General features: G+C 53.7%; 1 protein-coding gene across 1 annotated transcript; it reads right to left on the reverse strand.

Moving 5' to 3' along the window:
• Positions 1 to 1690: 1690 nt before the first annotated feature.
• Positions 1691 to 17837, reverse strand: usp49 (ubiquitin specific peptidase 49). Its single transcript, XM_088920709.1, has 7 exons — positions 17262 to 17837; positions 6874 to 6997; positions 5217 to 6685; positions 3854 to 4061; positions 3486 to 3594; positions 3161 to 3366; positions 1691 to 2875 (listed from the first exon to the last, which is right to left on the reverse strand). Exons 3-7 carry the CDS (start codon positions 6639 to 6641, stop codon positions 2757 to 2759), a joined length of 2067 nt encoding a protein of 688 aa, XP_088776835.1. The 5' UTR covers positions 6642 to 6685; positions 6874 to 6997; positions 17262 to 17837; the 3' UTR covers positions 1691 to 2756.
• Positions 17838 to 18084: the final 247 nt, after the last annotated feature.

The raw sequence follows: 18084 nt of genomic DNA on the forward strand, positions 1-18084 counted from the left end.
CAGAAATGAAATAACTGACTTGATACATCAACAGAAATGAAATTCACAGGTTTAAAAGCTGCACCCTTCTTCTGGCACATTGTTGTAAGAAGCCTTCTTTGTCATCAGTTCAATGTCAGTTAGAAAATGGGAGATGGGGGACTCCACTTCTGTACCAGCAAACAACACAGGAAGAGCGAGCCATTTCCTGTACATCTGCCAATCCAGAAACTGGGTCATGGGGGCAAACAGATAGGACCAAGGTAAAATATTTGAACCGTCAATAAGTTGTGCAGTCTGCATAGCAGCTGAGCTGATGTCACTGGGCTTCTGAAGGCACCCGTTAAGAGGTCCGGTTTGCGCACAGTATTCGGAAAGGAAGTTAAAACCTGTATAGGCTGGTCTGTGACACAGTAAACCACCCCCCATCTTGAAAAAATGGTGTAAATAAAACTTGGTAAGACGTGTGGAGGAAAATGTTATCTGTGCCTCTTCCACAAGGCACGGTGCAGCAGGCACAGCCCTGTGGTCTGTAATGGCTGCAGATACGAGGGGAAACACTGGTTGGTGCTCCTGAGAGGCAGAGCTGCTGGTACTTGAGCAGTGTAGCACAGCAGAAGTTTGTCAGCTGCACTTTGCCCAGAGTGGAGCTCTGCTGCGCTGGATGCTGATGGTGGCCACAACAGACGACAGAATGGCAAGTTAAGATGGGCCCAGTGTCAACCACAAACCGAAACACTAGGGGCTGGATTCCCACTCAGCACTGACCGAATTCACTATCTGGAACACTAATGGCAGGATGCCCAATCAACTATGATGGGATGCACCACCCTGAACACTAGGGGCAGGATGCCCACTCAACACTGACATGGTGCACCACCCTGAACACTAAGGGCAGGATGCCCACTCAACACTGACATGATGCAGCAGTTATCCCTGGAGCTCTGCATGTCAAGACTATTTAAAAAAACCCATCTCATTAAGCCCCACTGCCCCAGAAACAGAGAAACAGTCTAAAGAGTCAGTGGTGGCTAGGGCAAGCTGACAAGAGAAAAAACTTGCGATTTGTCATCCTGAAAATGGCAGGACTGTGTGAGAGAGCAGCAGAGGGAATGTCACACTTTCCAATGAACAGCCTGAAGCTCCGACTCGGCAAACTATACAAGTACACAGTCCTGTAAGAAAACAAACTGAGACTGCACTGCACTTAGAACTGGTATCCTGAGAGCCAGCAGAGCTAACAGCAGGTAAACGGGTACAGATGTACAGCCGTCAGAAAATGTATCAAGGAGAATTTGCTGCTTGGGTTAGAGAGGTTGCTGGGAAAAAATGCCAGCGACTAAACTCTTTAAACTGTGAGCCAGCCAGAGCGGAGGTGTGTAAACGAACGTCTACTGTTCTGTCAGCCACAGCGATCAGACTTTTGTTTACTCAGATTTGGAGTAAAAGCATGTGAAGATTGAGGTTCTGCGTTTTAACATTCCCATCGAGAGATAAAGGAGAGATGAGATAAATCACCTCTTTGTCAAGCACACACCCAGAGAAGAACACAGTAATGTAGAAAACATTGCAATAAAAATTTGCACAATTCCTGAATCTCGTTTTTCTGTCACAGTGCGTCACTAGGCTGCATGGTCACTCTTCTCCCCCACTCACATCTGGAGACTGTTGGAAAAACTATTCCTGCCAAAATAAAAGACAAACACAGACCTCCTCCCAGCTGCTTTAATCTCAAACCCATGAGGAAGAACTCTCCTCATCACCTATCAGTCTTCCTAACCCCCAGAGCCACCCATTTCCCAGTCTTTTCTCTGCACTCTTCATCTCATCAGTCTTCAGCTCCAGGAGCAGTCTCCTCAGCGCCTCACAACTTGTCGGCTCCTAACCGTTCAAGCCTCAAGCCTCTGTCTCCCCTTGGCCGAGGCCAGCAGCAACAGTCATACATCCAATCATGCACCCTGGAGACAGTCACGCCCTCCAGAGACAGTCACGTCTTCCCATCACTCCCCGCGGAGACACTCGCCCTCCGGAGACACTCACACCTTCCCATCACTCCCCACGGAGACATTCACGCCTTCCCATCACTCCCCACGGAGACACTCGCCCCCTGGAGACACTCACGCCTTCCCATCACTCCTCTCGGAGACACTCACGCCTTCCCATCACTCCTCTCGGAGACACCCACGCCTTCCCATCACTCCCAGCGGAGACACTCGCCCCCTGGAGACACTCACGCCTTCCCATCATTCACCGCGGAGACACTCGCCCCCCGGAGACACTCACGCCTTCCCATCACTCCCCACGGAGACACTCGCCCCCTGGAGACACTCACGCCTTCCCATCACTCCCAGCGGAGACACCCACGCCTTCCCATCACTCCCAGCGGAGACACTCGCCCCCTGGAGACACTCATGCCTTCCCATCATTCACCGCGGAGACACTCGCCCCCCGGAGACACTCATGCTTCCCATCACTCCTCTCGGAGACACCCACGCCTTCCCATCACTCCCAGCGGAGACACTCGCACCTTCCCATCACTCCTCGCGGAGACACGCTTTCCCATCAATCCCCACCTTCCCATGTCTCTAATTCTAGCTGACCCCCCCAGAGCGCCCCCAGTTGGCGAGATGACAGCGCAGGTGCCGGTGCTGGAGCAATCCGCTCGCTGACGGAGTCTGGCGTGCTGCTCTCCGCCCCAGGGGTGATGCTGTAGCAGGAGGGCCCCACAGCGAGTCAGTCCAGAGCGAGGTGGGGCAGGACAGACGCGGGTGAGAGGGTCAGGCCATGCTGGCCTCTGCGGATCGCTGAGTGTAGAACAGGATGTAGGCCTGAGTGTTGCACACCTCCTCCACGCTGCAGACGTTCATCTTGGAGTCATTGCAGTGAACCCAGAAACCTTGCAAGTCAAAAGATGGTAATTATGTTCAAATTCAGGGCATTTTCAACAATAATATAAACAACAATATAAACCAGCTAGCACAAGACCAATTAAGTTGTATCCTGCCATGATTTCAGAACTCACTGGCCTTTCTACCCCCGTCATGTCGCTGAGGATGGTGTGGGGTGTGTGCCGTGTGGCGGGGCAGTCTCTCTTGCTCTCATGACTCAGTGTCTGCCCTCTCCTTCCCCCCAGTATGCAGTTCAGTATGCAGTGTCTCGTTCCCCTCCCTCTCACACTCACCCCCCTCCGTGTTGTAGCAGTAAGCAGTGTAGTGTCCTGAGCCGAACCCCTTGCCGTGGTGCATGACAACAGCAGACAGGTCATAGGTGAAGCTCTCCCTGTGCAGAGAGGAGAGGGAGTCCTTGCAGCAGTAAGGCTCCATGTTCAAAACCTGGTCGAAGGTCACATGCACCCCAATCTTCTCTCTGTGATTGCGACCAGACCACCTGTAGTATGGAGGGTGACATCATGTATGTTGCACACCTGTGACCAACAGTGGCTGGGTGCCCCTCAGAGACGGAATGACACCCACAAACCTTGCCCTTCCCGCACCATATAGACTCACCTGAACCGTTTGAGGTGAAGCCGCAGGACCTGAGGTAGCCTGTAGATCAGTAACTGTTTACATGCTTCCGTGAGAACCAAGGGCTTTGGGGAGGATTTCCGCCTCTTACCTGAATCACAGTGAGAGGAAGCAGCCAGTCAGAAGCGTTATCTCTGGAAACGCGGAAAACATGCAAAGCAAAAGTCTACTAAAGGCTCATAAGGAAATACATAAGGACAGCGAGCGGCCGGCGCCCCGGTCCGTACGGTCCCGAACGGCGAGCGGCCGGCGCCCCGGTCCGTACGGTCCCGGCCGGCGAGCGGCCGGCTCCCCGGTCCGTACGGTCCCGGCCGGCGAGCGGCCGGCGCCCTGGAATCTATAGTACTGACTGTTGCACTGATCGCAGGCGTAGATCCTCCCCTCCAGAGCCTCCGTCTCGGTGAATTTGGCCAGCATCTCGGTGAGCGTGCAGTCGCTGTGGTAGGCCAGTGTGCCAGCACCCTTCTCCACACAGTGGTAGCGCTCCGGGAACTCTAGGGACAGGTCCCAGAAGGGCTCCACCGTGTTCGACTTGTAGTTGCAGGTCAGGCAGGTGACCTGCAGCACAGAGAAGCAGAGCAAGGATGAGTCCAGCTCTGCTGCTGGAGAGGGGGAGGAAGGGGAAGTCCAGTTCTGGATCTGCAACAGACGCCAGCAGCCACGGTGGTGCCGGTCCTCCCAGTTAAACAGCTCTAGTTCATCGCAGATGTCACACGATCACAAAACCCTGACTAAATCATACTTCCCTTTTACCTGAGAGATAACTGAGACCTTAAAACAGTGTTACTATTATTCTTATACTGTCTACATAGTTCAACCTTGTAGTGCAGACTACAGCTGTGCTTGTGTGCTTTTCTGGGGAGTGTTACATCATCGGTCATTTGGGTATGTAGCTGTGTACAGACGCAGTTTATAGTTTATCAGAAGAACAGAAACAGATTCCAAGTAGCTGCAGCTGCTTCAGGCAACACTGCAGACATCACTTCTTGTCTGGCGCAAAATTCATGGGTTCACCTTTTATTGAGTTAGGTTTTTAAAAAAACACCCTTCTAAATTTACAACTGTTCGTGTGAAGGGAACAACGGTGCCATCTGTTTGCAGGGACACAGCCCGCAGCGCTGTTGCACAGTGGTTTTGTGCGTGTGCTCCTTCAGCTCAGTCAGCAGAGTCAGATCTTCCCCACTATCTCTGACTAAGCAAATTACAAGGTATCACACAAAAGATTGCATTCCTCCAGAAACTCCAGGAGACATACAGCATCTTACTGTTCTCCGCTTTATCTAATTTGAGCTTCTAACCATGTCTTTCAGGGAAACGTTTCTCGGAAAACATCCTTAACTCTGCTTAACTGGCCCTTTAATTGCTCTCAAGGCTCTGCATGCAGTTACGATATGCGATACTCACATGCCAAAATGCCAGAAACACTTACAGCTGCAGAACGCAGTGCTTTACTATGTGGTTTTCTAACAACACTTCTTGTAATAACAACTACAGTTCTTGTGCACTGATCACTCACTAATCAGTGGGAACTAATGAAAGAATCTGCGTATGGCAATTCCTCACACCTGCTTATGCCTTCAGGACTTCACTTCACCTGAAAGTGAAACTAAAGGAACAGGGGAAGAAATAAAACACTGTGCTAACCTCCCTCAATCGAGGTTTGGATTCTTCCACTTAACCTGATGCCATCACAGACGCAGCCCGAAGCCCCACCTGACTGAGCAGCTGTCCATGGAAGATGGTGTTGACAACCTTGAGGACCTGCTTGGTGAGCTTCCTCTGGGAGATGGGGATGACAATCTTGCGCTTGGTGCCCTCGGACTCCAGCTCCTGCTGCACCTTGTCCAGCAGCTCGCAGAGGAACTCCTGGGCGTCCTGCTGGTCGTAGCCCCGGAACGCCGGGATCAGGTTCCAGACGGAGTGCAGCATGGCGAAGGGGGAGACCAGCGCCCAGCGGCCCGACCACATCACCCGGAACAGCGTGTGCAGCTCGTGACACAGCGACATCTGCTGGCGGGAGGAGGACCGCGGCTCCTTGGGCTGCACCAGCTCGGCCGCGTTCAGGCTGGGCAGGGGGCCCTGCTTGCCAGTGGCCGACAGGGCCCCGGCGGCGGGCTTGTCGTTCCGCCCGGAGACGGTGCCGGAGTGGGCCGTGCCGTTGACCACCTTGCCCGAAAGCCCCGCCCCGCCCCGGGGCCTGTTGGTCTTGGCCAGGAGCTCCTCGGTCTCGCACAGGTCCAGGGTGAGGAAGCACTCGCGGAACTTCTGCAGGTGGCTGAGCACCTGCAGGATGGAGTTCATGTAGCAGGTGTTGCCCAGATTGCGCAGCCCCGTCACGCCCGGAGCCACTTTCCGCCGGGACGTGGTGTAGGAGTAGTACTTCCGCAGCCGGGCGGCGTTCCCACTCCTCACGGACTTGCGGGGCAGCCCCAGCAAGGCGGGGGGCGCCTGCGGGGGCATGCGCTCCGGGGGGTCCCTGAACTTGCGGGGGATGAGGACGGGGTCCCGGGGCGCCTGCGTGAGCAGCCGGGCGCTCTTCCTGGGCGGGGAGCTGGCAAGCTCCTCCAGCAGGCGGCGCTTCACCTCGCGGCGCCGCCGGCGCAGCTCCTCCCTGCGGCGCTCCAGCTCCTCCTGCCGCCGCTGCTCCTCCTGCCGCTGCCGCCCGCGCGAGCTCCTGCGGAACCAGGCCCGCAGGGCCCGCCGCAGCAGGGCCTGCCGCCGGTGCCACAGCGCCGCCTGCATGCTGGGCCGCGGGCTGGCGGGCTCGCAGGAGGGGCTGTCCCCCGCGGCCAGGGAGCGCAGGCTGCGCCGGCCGGGGCACGAGGAGTCGCGCACCGTGGACAGCGCCCCCCGCAGGAGCTTCAGGTCGCCCTCGGCGTTGTCGTTCAGCACGTAGTCGTCGCAGACGTAGCAGAAGACGTCCAGCTCGCGCACCTCCATGGCCAGCGGGTGGCGCGACTCCCGGAAGTGCTGCAGCGCGTGCTCGTCCATGTAGCGCCCGCAGGCCACATGCGAGCACTTCAGGCAGGCCCACACCGACTCCGTGGTCCGGCAGGCCACACAGCGCCACTTCTGGGGGTTCAGGATGGAGTGGTCCTGGGACAGGCGCAGGCGGCCCACGTGCTTGCACCGGTCCATGGCTCAGTCAACGCTGCCGCCCGCCCGTGGCGCACAGGCTCATGCTGCAGGGGGGAGGAGAGCGGGACAGCACCGTCACTTCGAGCTGCCAGCTGGACACAGGCAGGGCAGAGACACTGAGCTCAAGCGGGCTGAGAGCTGGGAAGACTGAGGGAAAAAAAAACTTCCTCCGAGCTGTACTTGTGCAATTGCTTTTACGCAGAGGACAAAGAGGCTGCGACGCAGCACTTACTGGGACAGGGACCCGGTACGCTGAGACACCGGGGGCTGCCCCGTCAACATCGCACCCTCTCTGCAGCTTCAGGACGCGCTGGCTGGCAGGCCTGGCGCCCTCCTCATCATGCAGGAAAACCGCTCTGAAACACAGGCAAACAGGAGTCTCGTGAGAAATAAGGACCAGGACTTGCAAGTGAAGTTTAAAGGTCCACCAAGCACTATAAAAAAAAACTCAGGTATGAGCCCTAACCACTCCTTTCCTTGCTGGCATGAACATCTTGTGCCGTGATCCGCTGGGTCCAACGTCAAACACGCCCACCCCGATGGCCTGCAACGCCAGGCCTAGGAAACCTTGGCTAGCTCCACTAAATCACCCTGGCGACAGACCCAGGAGGGCAGGAGACCAGCCCTGGCCGATGCAGACACTGCACTTGATCTGTCCTAATGAATGGACTCCTAGCCTGTGACTGGGGGGGGGGGTTCCTCTCCTCCATGCTCAGTGGTCACCTGTTGCTGCATTAACTGCTGTCTATTCGATCAGGTGCACTGCAGCACGCTAGTGTGAAAGGCACAGAGGCAAATAAAGGATCCTGCTGCCATGCTCAGGCTTAGCTGCCATGTCCTCCAGGGCTGCAGCACGACCTCACAGCCGACCTGCAGACACCGCAGAGTGGAGCCCAGAGCAGCTCTCCATATTCCCACAGGGGAACGCCGAGATGAACCATGTTCAGCCAGGGAACACGGCGGTGCAGAGAGCGAGGGGGACAGACCACAGCGTTCTGAGAGATCAACCCCAGAGCCACTCGTGCATGATGGTGACAGCATGTGCTCCAGTATGCCTGCACAGATGTTGACTGCTCATATTTCCTCCACAGTGGTCAGTAGCCTCTGAGGCCTGGGGGTAAAGCAGGTTTACAGTCCCAGGGTCGGGAACACAGGCTCGGCCACACCTCACACCCTGAAGTCCAGAAAGGGCAGAACGAGCTTCTTGACTAATGTGACAGCAGCACACCAATGATGTAAACGGGGTGCCCTCAGTTTAGTTTGTAAAGACAGCCGGGTTAGTAAGAGTAAGTGCTGATGGTATTCCCCATCAAACAGGTTTACAAGTAGCTCTGCTGTCATACATTCCCGATACACCAAGGCACCCAGCCTCCCGCCTTCCACCATGTCCTGAGTGTGCAAGCGGGAAGAAACAGCCACGAAGCTGGATGGAAAAACCATAACTATAACAAAGTTTGGACGGATTTAAAAACCTGGATGAACTGCCGAGGAACAGTGTCCAGAGTGAAGCAATAAGATGAAATAACCCAGTTCTTCACACATCTTACTTAAAATTAAAACCAATCCGTAGTGTTCCTGTCTTCAGGGAGCAGGCATTCTCCCTCACATCTTCAGCACTATTTCCCCTCAGCGACTCCTTCACAAGTGTCTTGCCCGTGTAGTGAGAAAGAGGATCTCTTTCAGGCTCTACTGATTCTTCATGTTGAGGAAAATCTATTCTTTCCATGTTATGATATATATATATACAGTTTGTGTTTTGTTTTGTAAGATGGGTTTGAAAACTATTCGCACTTGTGATATGAAGCCACGACGGCCCAGCCCTGCTGTCCTACTGCGCGCGCATCAGTGTGCGCACGTGCTTGGGAGTGTGCTCAGGAAGGACCATGACCTCAGCCCCAGCCTCTGACACGGGGAGAGAAACCTGGAGAGTCCAGACAGAACACCTCTGAGTGGAATTCTCCTTCTGCCAGAAAGTTCTTTCCCATGCTGAACGAGGTGCACTCTCAGGCTTCCTGTTGCTAAGCAGATTTGAATTTAGCTCCTCCCTGATTTCTGGCCATTCAGCAGAGCAGCAACACTGAGGGAACAAGGGAACCAATCAGAGGGCTGGAAAGATCAGCCGCGCCACCCCCCTCTCCTCTCGGGCTGTGGAGAGCTTCTCTATTCTCACCCTTCGCTAACCTGCCCACAGCTGCCGGCTCCCCGGCAGCCATTGGGGAGAGCTCAGATCAAAGACTAGCTGGCTCCATGGGAACACTGTGACAGGCCATTTGCATAAAAGCAAGTTAATTACAAGGCCTCATTAGCATTTGGGATCCCATATTCCAGCCATAACCGGGCTCTTCATTTGAGCTCTTAATGCTCGGGCTCAAAAAATCAGAAAAACACCAATTTAAAATGATGGGTTTTTAACAAAATAAACCATTCAAGGAAAAACACATGAAATAGGGAAAAGGACCTAATTATGGCACAGTAAGAATCTGGAAATTATCAAATCCGACTTTTCACAGAATAGAACAAGAAAATACATCAAGCAATACAATAATAATAAAGTTCACTATAGTTACTGTTTACTTAAAATTCTGCATTTCCAACTTGACTAAGAAAACTGTACTTTTATTGTTATTATACATTTGGTTATTTCTGTTGGTATTACCAGCACTTGAATTAATAAAATGCTGCCCAGCAATTTCTTGATTTCAGATGCCCCTCCATCAGCAAATACAGATCATACCAGACTGTCACCGAACAGACCCTACAGACAACACACTGCTCCCTCCCGACACCGAACAGACCCTACAGACAACACACTGCTCCCTCCCGAGACCTAACAGACCCTACAGACCACACACTGCTCCCTCCCGACACCGAACAGACAACACACTGCTCCCACCCGACACCTAACAGACAACACACTGCTCCCACCCGACACCGAACAGACAACACACTGCTCCCACCCGACACCTAACAGACCCTACAGACAACACACTGCTCCCTCCCGAGACCTAACAGACCCTACAGACAACACACTGCTCCCTCCCGACACCGAACAGACCCTACAGACAACACACTGCTCCCTCCCGACACCGAACAGACCCTACAGACAACACACTGCTCCCTCCCGACACCGAACAGACAACACACTGCTCCCACCCGACACCTAACAGACAACACACTGCTCCCACCCGACACCTAACAGACAACACACTGCTCCCTCCTGACACCTAACAGACAACACACTGCTCCCACCCGACACCTAACAGACAACACACTGCTCCCACCCGACACCTAACAGACAACACACTGCTCCCACCCGACACCTAACAGACAACACACTGCTCCTTCCTGACACCTAACAGACAACACACTGCTCCCTCCCGACACCTAACAGACCCTACAGACAACACACTGCTCCCTCCCGACACCTAACAGACAACACACTGCTCCCTCCCGACACCTAACAGACCCTACAGACCACACACTGCTCCCACCCACCTAACAGACAACACACTGCTCCCTCCCGACACCTAACAGACCCTACAGACCACACACTGCTCCCTCCCGACACCTAACAGACAACACACTGCTCCCTCCCGACACCTAACAGACAACACACTGCTCCCTCCTGACACTTAACAGACCCTACAGACAACACACTGCTCCCACCCGACACCGAACAGACAACACACTGCTCCCACCCGACACCTAACAGACCCTACAGACCACACACTGCTCCCTCCTGACACCTAACAGACAACACACTGCTCCCACCCGACACCTAACAGACAACACACTGCTCCCTCCCGACACCGAACAGACCCTACAGACCACACACTGCTCCCTCCTGACACCTAACAGACAACACACTGCTCCCTCCTGACACCTAACAGACAACACACTGCTCCCACCCGACACCTAACAGACCCTACAGATGTCATACTGCTCCCTCCTGACACCTAACAGACCCTACAGACCACACACTGCTCCCTCCTGACACCTAACAGACCCTACAGACCACACACTGCTCCCTCCTGACACCTAACAGACCCTACAGACCACACACTGCTCCCTCCTGACACCGAACAGACCCTACAGACCACACACTGCTCCCACCCACCTAACAGACCCTACAGACCACACACTGCTCCCTCCTGACACCTAACAGACAACACACTGCTCCCTCCTGACACCTAACAGACCCTACAGACCACACACTGCTCCCACCCACCTAACAGACCCTACAGACCACACACTGCTCCCACCCGACACCTAACAGACCCTACAGATGTCATACTGCTCCTTCCCGACACCGAACAGACCCTACAGACGCCATATTGCTCCCTCCCGACACCGAACAGACCCTACAGACGCCATACTGCTCCCTCCCGACACCGAACAGACCCTACAGACAACACACTGCTCCCTCCTGACACCTAACAGACCCTACAGACCACACACTGCTCCCTCCTGACACCTAACAGACCCTACAGACCACACACTGCTCCCTCCTGACACCTAACAGACAACACACTGCTCCCTCCTGACACCTAACAGACAACACACTGCTCCCACCCGACACCTAACAGACAACACACTGCTCCCACCCGACACCTAACAGACCCTACAGATGTCACACTGCTCCCTCCTAACATGGAACGAGACTCTATGAGGTAATGCTTTTTTTTTTTTACACGCTACTTAGTTTGGCTTGCAAATTCAAGCTGGAACAAATCGCAGCCTGGCTGTGCAGGTCAGACTGCCTGCCTGCTCGCGCTGGGAGGGGCTGGGCTGTCCTGCTCCTCACCTGGACGGGTTCTGATCTCCGAGGAGATTCAATCTGTGCAGTACAGCCAGGAGCTGCAGGGAAGAGGAGAGCACGGGATATGTTGGGAATTCTCGGCGCGTCTCACTGCTGCTTGAGCACAGGAGGGTATTGATCACTGTCGGTGAAAACCCTGGGACAAGCAGGAGCAGCAAGGAGGGGCATGGAAGCAGAGCCTGTTGTTCATGGGATCACGAGTGAGATGATTTGAAATAAAATTTTACTGTAATGGATGTAATGGAACTTAAGGAGAAAGCCTGTGTTGTGATCTGCTCAGACTGTAAAAATTGCTCTGCACTTCCCTGGAATTAAAATACTCCCTGAACGCCCTCCTGTTCACGCTTATATGCTTTTGTTTCAACAAAGTCGCTTTGTGGTGGCCCTCAACTATAGTACAAATAAACAAGAATTAGACAAATGGAGCTAAAGATAATTTCTTCCGCTACAGACTCAGGAACTGCACAAGTGCGCTTGAAACACCTGCAATATTACAGACACCACATCAAGGCAATGAGCCGCCGATCTCCTCGCTGCTCTGAGCCCCCGGTTGAGAACTGAACACTGGTGTTAAAAAGCAGAGAAGGGAGCACTCTGCCTGACAGAAGGAGGGTTCTAGCCCAGGTCTGGTCCAAAAGGAAATTCCTGTCACACAAACATGGAGACTGTCTACATCTGTCCCACTGACACCCTGCACCTCGAGCCCTTCACCGCCACAGGTCCAGGATGCCGGGAAACAACCACACACCAGTAGTCCTAGCAGGTTCAAGCTGGATAATTTCGCACCAGAGTGACACTATCTGACTCCACTCCCTGTGCGGCCTGGGTACAAGGGGCTGCGCTGCCCTGCCTCTGCTTGGTCATGTACAGTACGTCGTAAAAATGAAGACTTCCTTGCAGAGAGATAAGAATCAGCCCAGCAGGCTCTGCTGTTCATTTCACGGCACCTCCATTCAGCACTGCCGGAGTAAATGGAGAAAGTCTTCTTACTTCTCAGATGAACTCACAGCTGGGGGAGGGGGGACTGGACACAGCGCTCACTCGCAGCTGAGGGAGGGGGGACTGGACACAGCGCTCACTCGCGGCTGAGGGAGGGGGGACTGGACACAGCGCTCACTCGCGGCTGAGGGAGGGGGGACTGGATCAGTGCACAAATAACACAGTTTAATTAAGGAGACTGAAATTTAAAAAAGGCATCCAACCCCACTTCATCTGTGTTGTCAAACAGCTGAGCAGTCTTTTCTTAAAGCTAAGAACACAAACCTTCCAGTGCTGAAGTATGGTCAATCCCACCCTGAAAATAACTAATTTGTTTGCCCCTGGGAGTAACATTTCAGGATTACTAACTACAATGTGGACAACATACACACTCTCTGTGGCCTGTGGCCTGTAGCTGAGCTGAGCTGTGTACAGTCACAGTGTTGTATTACACAGGCAGGACTCCTGCGCCCACTGTTGTCCACAGTCACAGTGCTGTATTACACAAGCAGGGCTGGTACCTGCTCCCACTGGTGTCCACACTCACGGTGCTCTATTACACAAGAGAGCAGGCAGGGCTACAGGTAAGAGTTCATTTCACCTACATGGCAGAGTAGCTGTCTGGTCTTCCTGCTGCTTTGTGAATGATCCCTCATGTCTCTGTGCCACTGGCAAGGTTGGACAGGCTGCTCCGCTCTCGGAACACGAAAGGTCCCCTACTTTCTTTCCAGAGTAGGCTGGGTTCTGTCATAATGTACTGCACACCCCTGTAAGCTACAGTTTAGGATCAAGAATGTAGGTTGTAGGTACTGACATGAGAACCATTTTATTTCTGGCTGGCTTTGCTTAAGTAATATTATCTTTCTGAACAGAGGAAACTCGGTCAGCTCTGGGTATCCCCCACACCTGGCGGGCACAGACCGCTCAGCAAAAAAACTAGCCCAGGTCTGGTCCAAAAGACAATTCCTGTCACACAAGCATGGAGACTGTCTGTGCTCTACTGACACTCCCACTGACACCCTGCACCTCAAGCCTTTCTCCGTCACAGGTCTAGGATGCCGGGAAACACCCACACACCGGTAGTCCCAGCAGGTTCAAGCTGGATAATTTCACTCCAGAGCGACACCATCAGACTCCACTCCCTGTACGGCTCAGCAAAAAACTCTCTGAAAAGACCGGCTGTACCATACAAACCCAGGAAGGAGGAAAACGCTTTGATTTTCATTGCCACGTGCCTGAACCTTTGCACAAGCTCAGAAAACAGTAAAGAAAAATGCCTGAAATATTATCTCTGGAAAAATGAAAGGAATGTTGTGGGATGAGGCTGTGTTCTGGGCACTTGTAGCTTCAAGACCACCAATATGCTGAATTCCATGATTCTGACTCAGGTCAGACAGACAGTAGGTGTTTTAAAGTTACAGCACATGTGTCAGAGGATGCACACACACGCACACCAACATGTGCATTTTATCTGAAGGTTCACAGCCTGGGCAACACTGCAACAAGGAGGAACAGACCAGGCTAAACACTAGAAACCAGGTGTACAGGTCTACAGCTGTGCAGGCTGAACAGAGCACACACTGGAAAATTTGAGCTGCCAACTCTGCTGGCAAGAGACAGAAGCAAGAAATCTGGACTTCTAGCTTCCAAAGAGTATTCTGCTCGCGCATCCTGAAAAATGATTTCATGCCCTGATGAGAAGAAACTTCGGATGCAGAGATTGCATAGCGCCAGCAAGAAAAATCACACTTCACTCCTCTTCACAGAAATGAAGACAGATCTCGTGTCAGTGCTGGTTTCTCAAGCAAATCTCCAGCTTCCATTAACAAAAATATAAATTATTTCACAGATATTCTCATGGACTTGCCAAGTAAAGGTCACATCACAGTTTGTCAGGGGCGTAGCACCAATTAGCACCAAGCCCTTCAGAGAGGCTGTTTTTGAGAGGAACGTGGTCCCCAGCCACTTACTCTGGGGATCACAGTCGAAGACTCAGCTCCCTCATGGAGGAACGAGAGCGCACAGCTAATAAACTCCACACAAGAAAAGAACAGATCCTTCGGTAAGATGAAGAATCTGCGTCTACCATACTTAGTCTGCTTATCGGCTTAAGGAGACGAGTGAAGAGAAAATGGATTACAGTCAGACCAGGCAAGGGTTTTCGCGGGATAGTGCAGATCCATGCCACAGTACAGGAACCCATATTCAAAATCTGAGGAACTCTCGAGAATTTCTTCTCTAACTCTAGCAGGCAAGGACTTTGTAGACTTTTTCTGGGACATGGTTCTGTCCCAGATCCAGTCAGACCTCACTGGTGCTGACTGGAAGACAGGATAGACCTCTGTGACCACACGGGCTTATGGAAACACAAATTCACAGCCACCCCAGTCAGCAGACAGGTAAATGCATCACATTAAACCACATTAGCAACCTGCCTCCTCCAGTCCTGGACTGTCCCAGCTCTCCCCCCTGCTGACCGCCACGCTGACAGCGCCTCGCACCCAGGGCTGGCCAGAGCCTGACCCATGCAGGGGTATGGCCAGGGAGCCCCTACACTAAGCTGCAGCTTTGGGACTGAGCGCCCCCTCCACCTGTCCTGCCCAATTCCAGCTCCTCCCTGTAGCTCAGAAAGACAGGACAGGCGGCCCTGGAGTACAGCCTGATCCTCGTCCAGCTGTGGGGAAAGACAGGACAGGCGCCACTGGAGCAGCCTGATCCTCGTCCAGCTGCTGGGAAAGACAGGACAGGCGCCACTGGAGCAGCCTGATCCTCGTCCAGCTGTTGGGAAAGACAGGACAGGCGCCACTGGAGCAGCCTGATCCTCGTCCAGCTGTGGGGAAAGACAGGACAGGCGCCACTGGAGCAGCCTGATCCTCGTCCAGCTGTGGGGAAAGACAGGACAGGCGCCACTGGAGCAGCCTGATCCTCGTCCAGCTGTGGGGAAAGACAGGACAGGCGCCACTGGAGCAGCCTGATCCTCGTCCAGCTGTGGGGAAAGACAGGACAGGCGCCACTGGAGCAGCCTGATCCTCGTCCAGCTGTGGGGAAAGACAGGACAGGCGCCACTGGAGCAGCCTGATCCTCGTCCAGCTGTGGGGAAAGACAGGACAGGCGCCACTGGAGCAGCCTGATCCTCGTCCAGCTGTGGGGAAAGACAGGACAGGCGCCACTGGAGCAGCCTGATCCTCGTCCAGCTGTTGGGGAACACAGGACAGGCGCCACTGGAGCAGCCTGATCCTCATCCAGCTGTTGGGAAAGACAGGACAGGCGGCCCTGGAGTACAGCCTGATCCTCGTCCAGCTGTTGGGAAAGACAGGACAGGCGGCCCTGGAGCAGCCTGATCCTCGTCCAGCTGTTGGGAAAGACAGGACAGGCGGCCCTGGAGTACAGCCTGATCCTCGTCCAGCTGTGGGGAAAGACAGGACAGGCGCCACTGGAGCAGCCTGATCCTCGTCCAGCTGTGGGGAAAGACAGGACAGGCGCCACTGGAGCAGCCTGATCCTCGTCCAGCTGTGGGGAAAGACAGGACAGGCGCCACTGGAGCAGCCTGATCCTCGTCCAGCTGTCAACAAGAAAACACTGATGCGTGTTTTAGCTGAACACATGTTTGGGAAAATATTCTAAAATGTGTGAACAGGTCTGACATATCAAGCACCTGGAAGCAGGTGCATGCAAGACCCAACACGGACTATACTGCTGCGCACTGGGAGTCCCTATAGAGCCAGCCAGCAGCAAAGGCACCTTATTCAGCAGAGATCTGCAGTAAGATTTCTTTTTCAATATAAGGGTATATTCATTTTTAATAATGAAAGGTATTCCACTCATTCGTTTAAAAGATACTTCTAAAAACAAGTCTTTCTGACGGACTAAACTCTCCTGTCTTCAGAGAGGACAGGACCCTTTAATCACTCTACAGAAAGCGGAGTGAACGAGCGCTCTCTGCTCTGTCTAATCCCTCCACACAAAGAGCAGAGGGCCCCTCCGTGGGCAGAGGTCCTGAACCCCAGAGACAGGGGTCACCCACACACCCAGCAACAGGCAGCCGGCAGCAGAAAGGGGCTGTTCGGGCTGACCAGGCTGGCCACGGCCACGGACCCACACAGCCCGGTCCTGCGCGAAGCAGGAAGACAAACCCGCAGAGACACCTCGACTGTAGACTGGGGAGGTCTGTAAGAGACGATAAAACATGTCACAGTAATCCACGTGGCGAGTCAGCAATGTCCACTGCCCCGAATCACGAAAACGCACCAGCCGTCCATATATCAAAAGTATATGAAGCACGCTTCTGTTTAAACATGGATGAAGAGAGGGCACCGAGCACAGGCGACCCCCAGCCTTGCCTCCTGATTTCCAGTTCGCCCGGGCTCTGCTGACAGCCACCGAGACAAAGCAAGGGTTCAGCGACAAAATGCCACAGTTAGCGAGCTCTCGGGCCCAGCGGCATCGCCACTTTGCCCACAACCAGCACACAACTGCGTGCCCATCCCGAGACCCACTTCCGTACGGCTGTCCCGACCGCCAGGACACGTTTACAAACAACGGCAGGGACTCGGCCAGCTGCTCGCCAAGTTCCGCTGTGGGAAACTAAAGTTTCTCCGGCTCACTGCAGCCCAGGCTCCGCGCACGACAATAAACTTTCTCTGTATGGGAAACGCGCTTCTCTTTCCCAGCTTTCACCTCAGTTTTTGCCATTTGTCTCCGCTTTTTTTTTTGTCCGTGTAAACAATTCCGGCGAACACGTCTAGGGGAAACTCGGGGCACGAGAGCTCCGCTGCCCGCTCCGGCTCGCGTGTTCGTCCCCGTCACGAGCTCGGCTCACTTACCCAGAACAAAGACCGCAGACCCGAGACGCGAGTCGCGAGACCCGGACTCCCCGGCTCCTGCGAGACAACTTCGCCCGGCAGCGCGAGGGACACGGGGCGCCGGGGCACTGCAGATCGCCAAAGGCAAATGCGCTTCCAGCAAGAAGGAAAGGGAAAAAAACTACAAGCACACGACCCAAAAACAACAGGAGGTCGGTCTCCCCCAAATTAAAAACCCCAGCCTCCCAAAACAAGAAAAAAAGATTTTTTAAATCGCCTCAAACTTTAAGAGGCTGTAAAAGTCGTACTGGAAATGAATGTGGTTAGGATTAGGTTTTCCGCTGTAAACCGTTGTTGCAGTGTTCCTTTTAAAGAGATACGTTTCTTTTTTAAGAAATCCTTGTTTTTTTTGTATATGTCTGTGTGGAGCTTTTATTTACCGCCATCATCTGCACGCGCGAGCTGTCACCGACCGCGAGACAACCGAACAGGAAGAGTCCCGCCCCCCTCTGGCGCGCTGATTGGACAGAAGTGGATCCATCGACTGGCAGGCTCGGTTCTCCATTGGCGGCTGGGACATCCATCAACCGGAAAGCCCTTAAAAAGCCGATTCACAGATGGCCCTACGTGAGACTACTCGATTTCTTCCGTAAGAAGGAAGGAAGTTACGACGAATACGTAAGCATGCGGCTGGGAATCCTCGGCTTCTCTACGGGAATTTATATTCCCAAACACTTACGCAATGCGCTGACTTCTTTACTAGCGCTAGTGGGTTTATATCGAGACGTACGCACCTTGCGCAGCTCTCCCCAGTAAGTTCGGTTGGACGGAAAGGGTAGTAAGT

This window comes from Atractosteus spatula, chromosome 7 (assembly GCF_055471065.1).
Source record: "Atractosteus spatula isolate fAtrSpa1 chromosome 7, fAtrSpa1.hap1, whole genome shotgun sequence".
NCBI lineage: Eukaryota > Metazoa > Chordata > Actinopteri > Semionotiformes > Lepisosteidae > Atractosteus > Atractosteus spatula.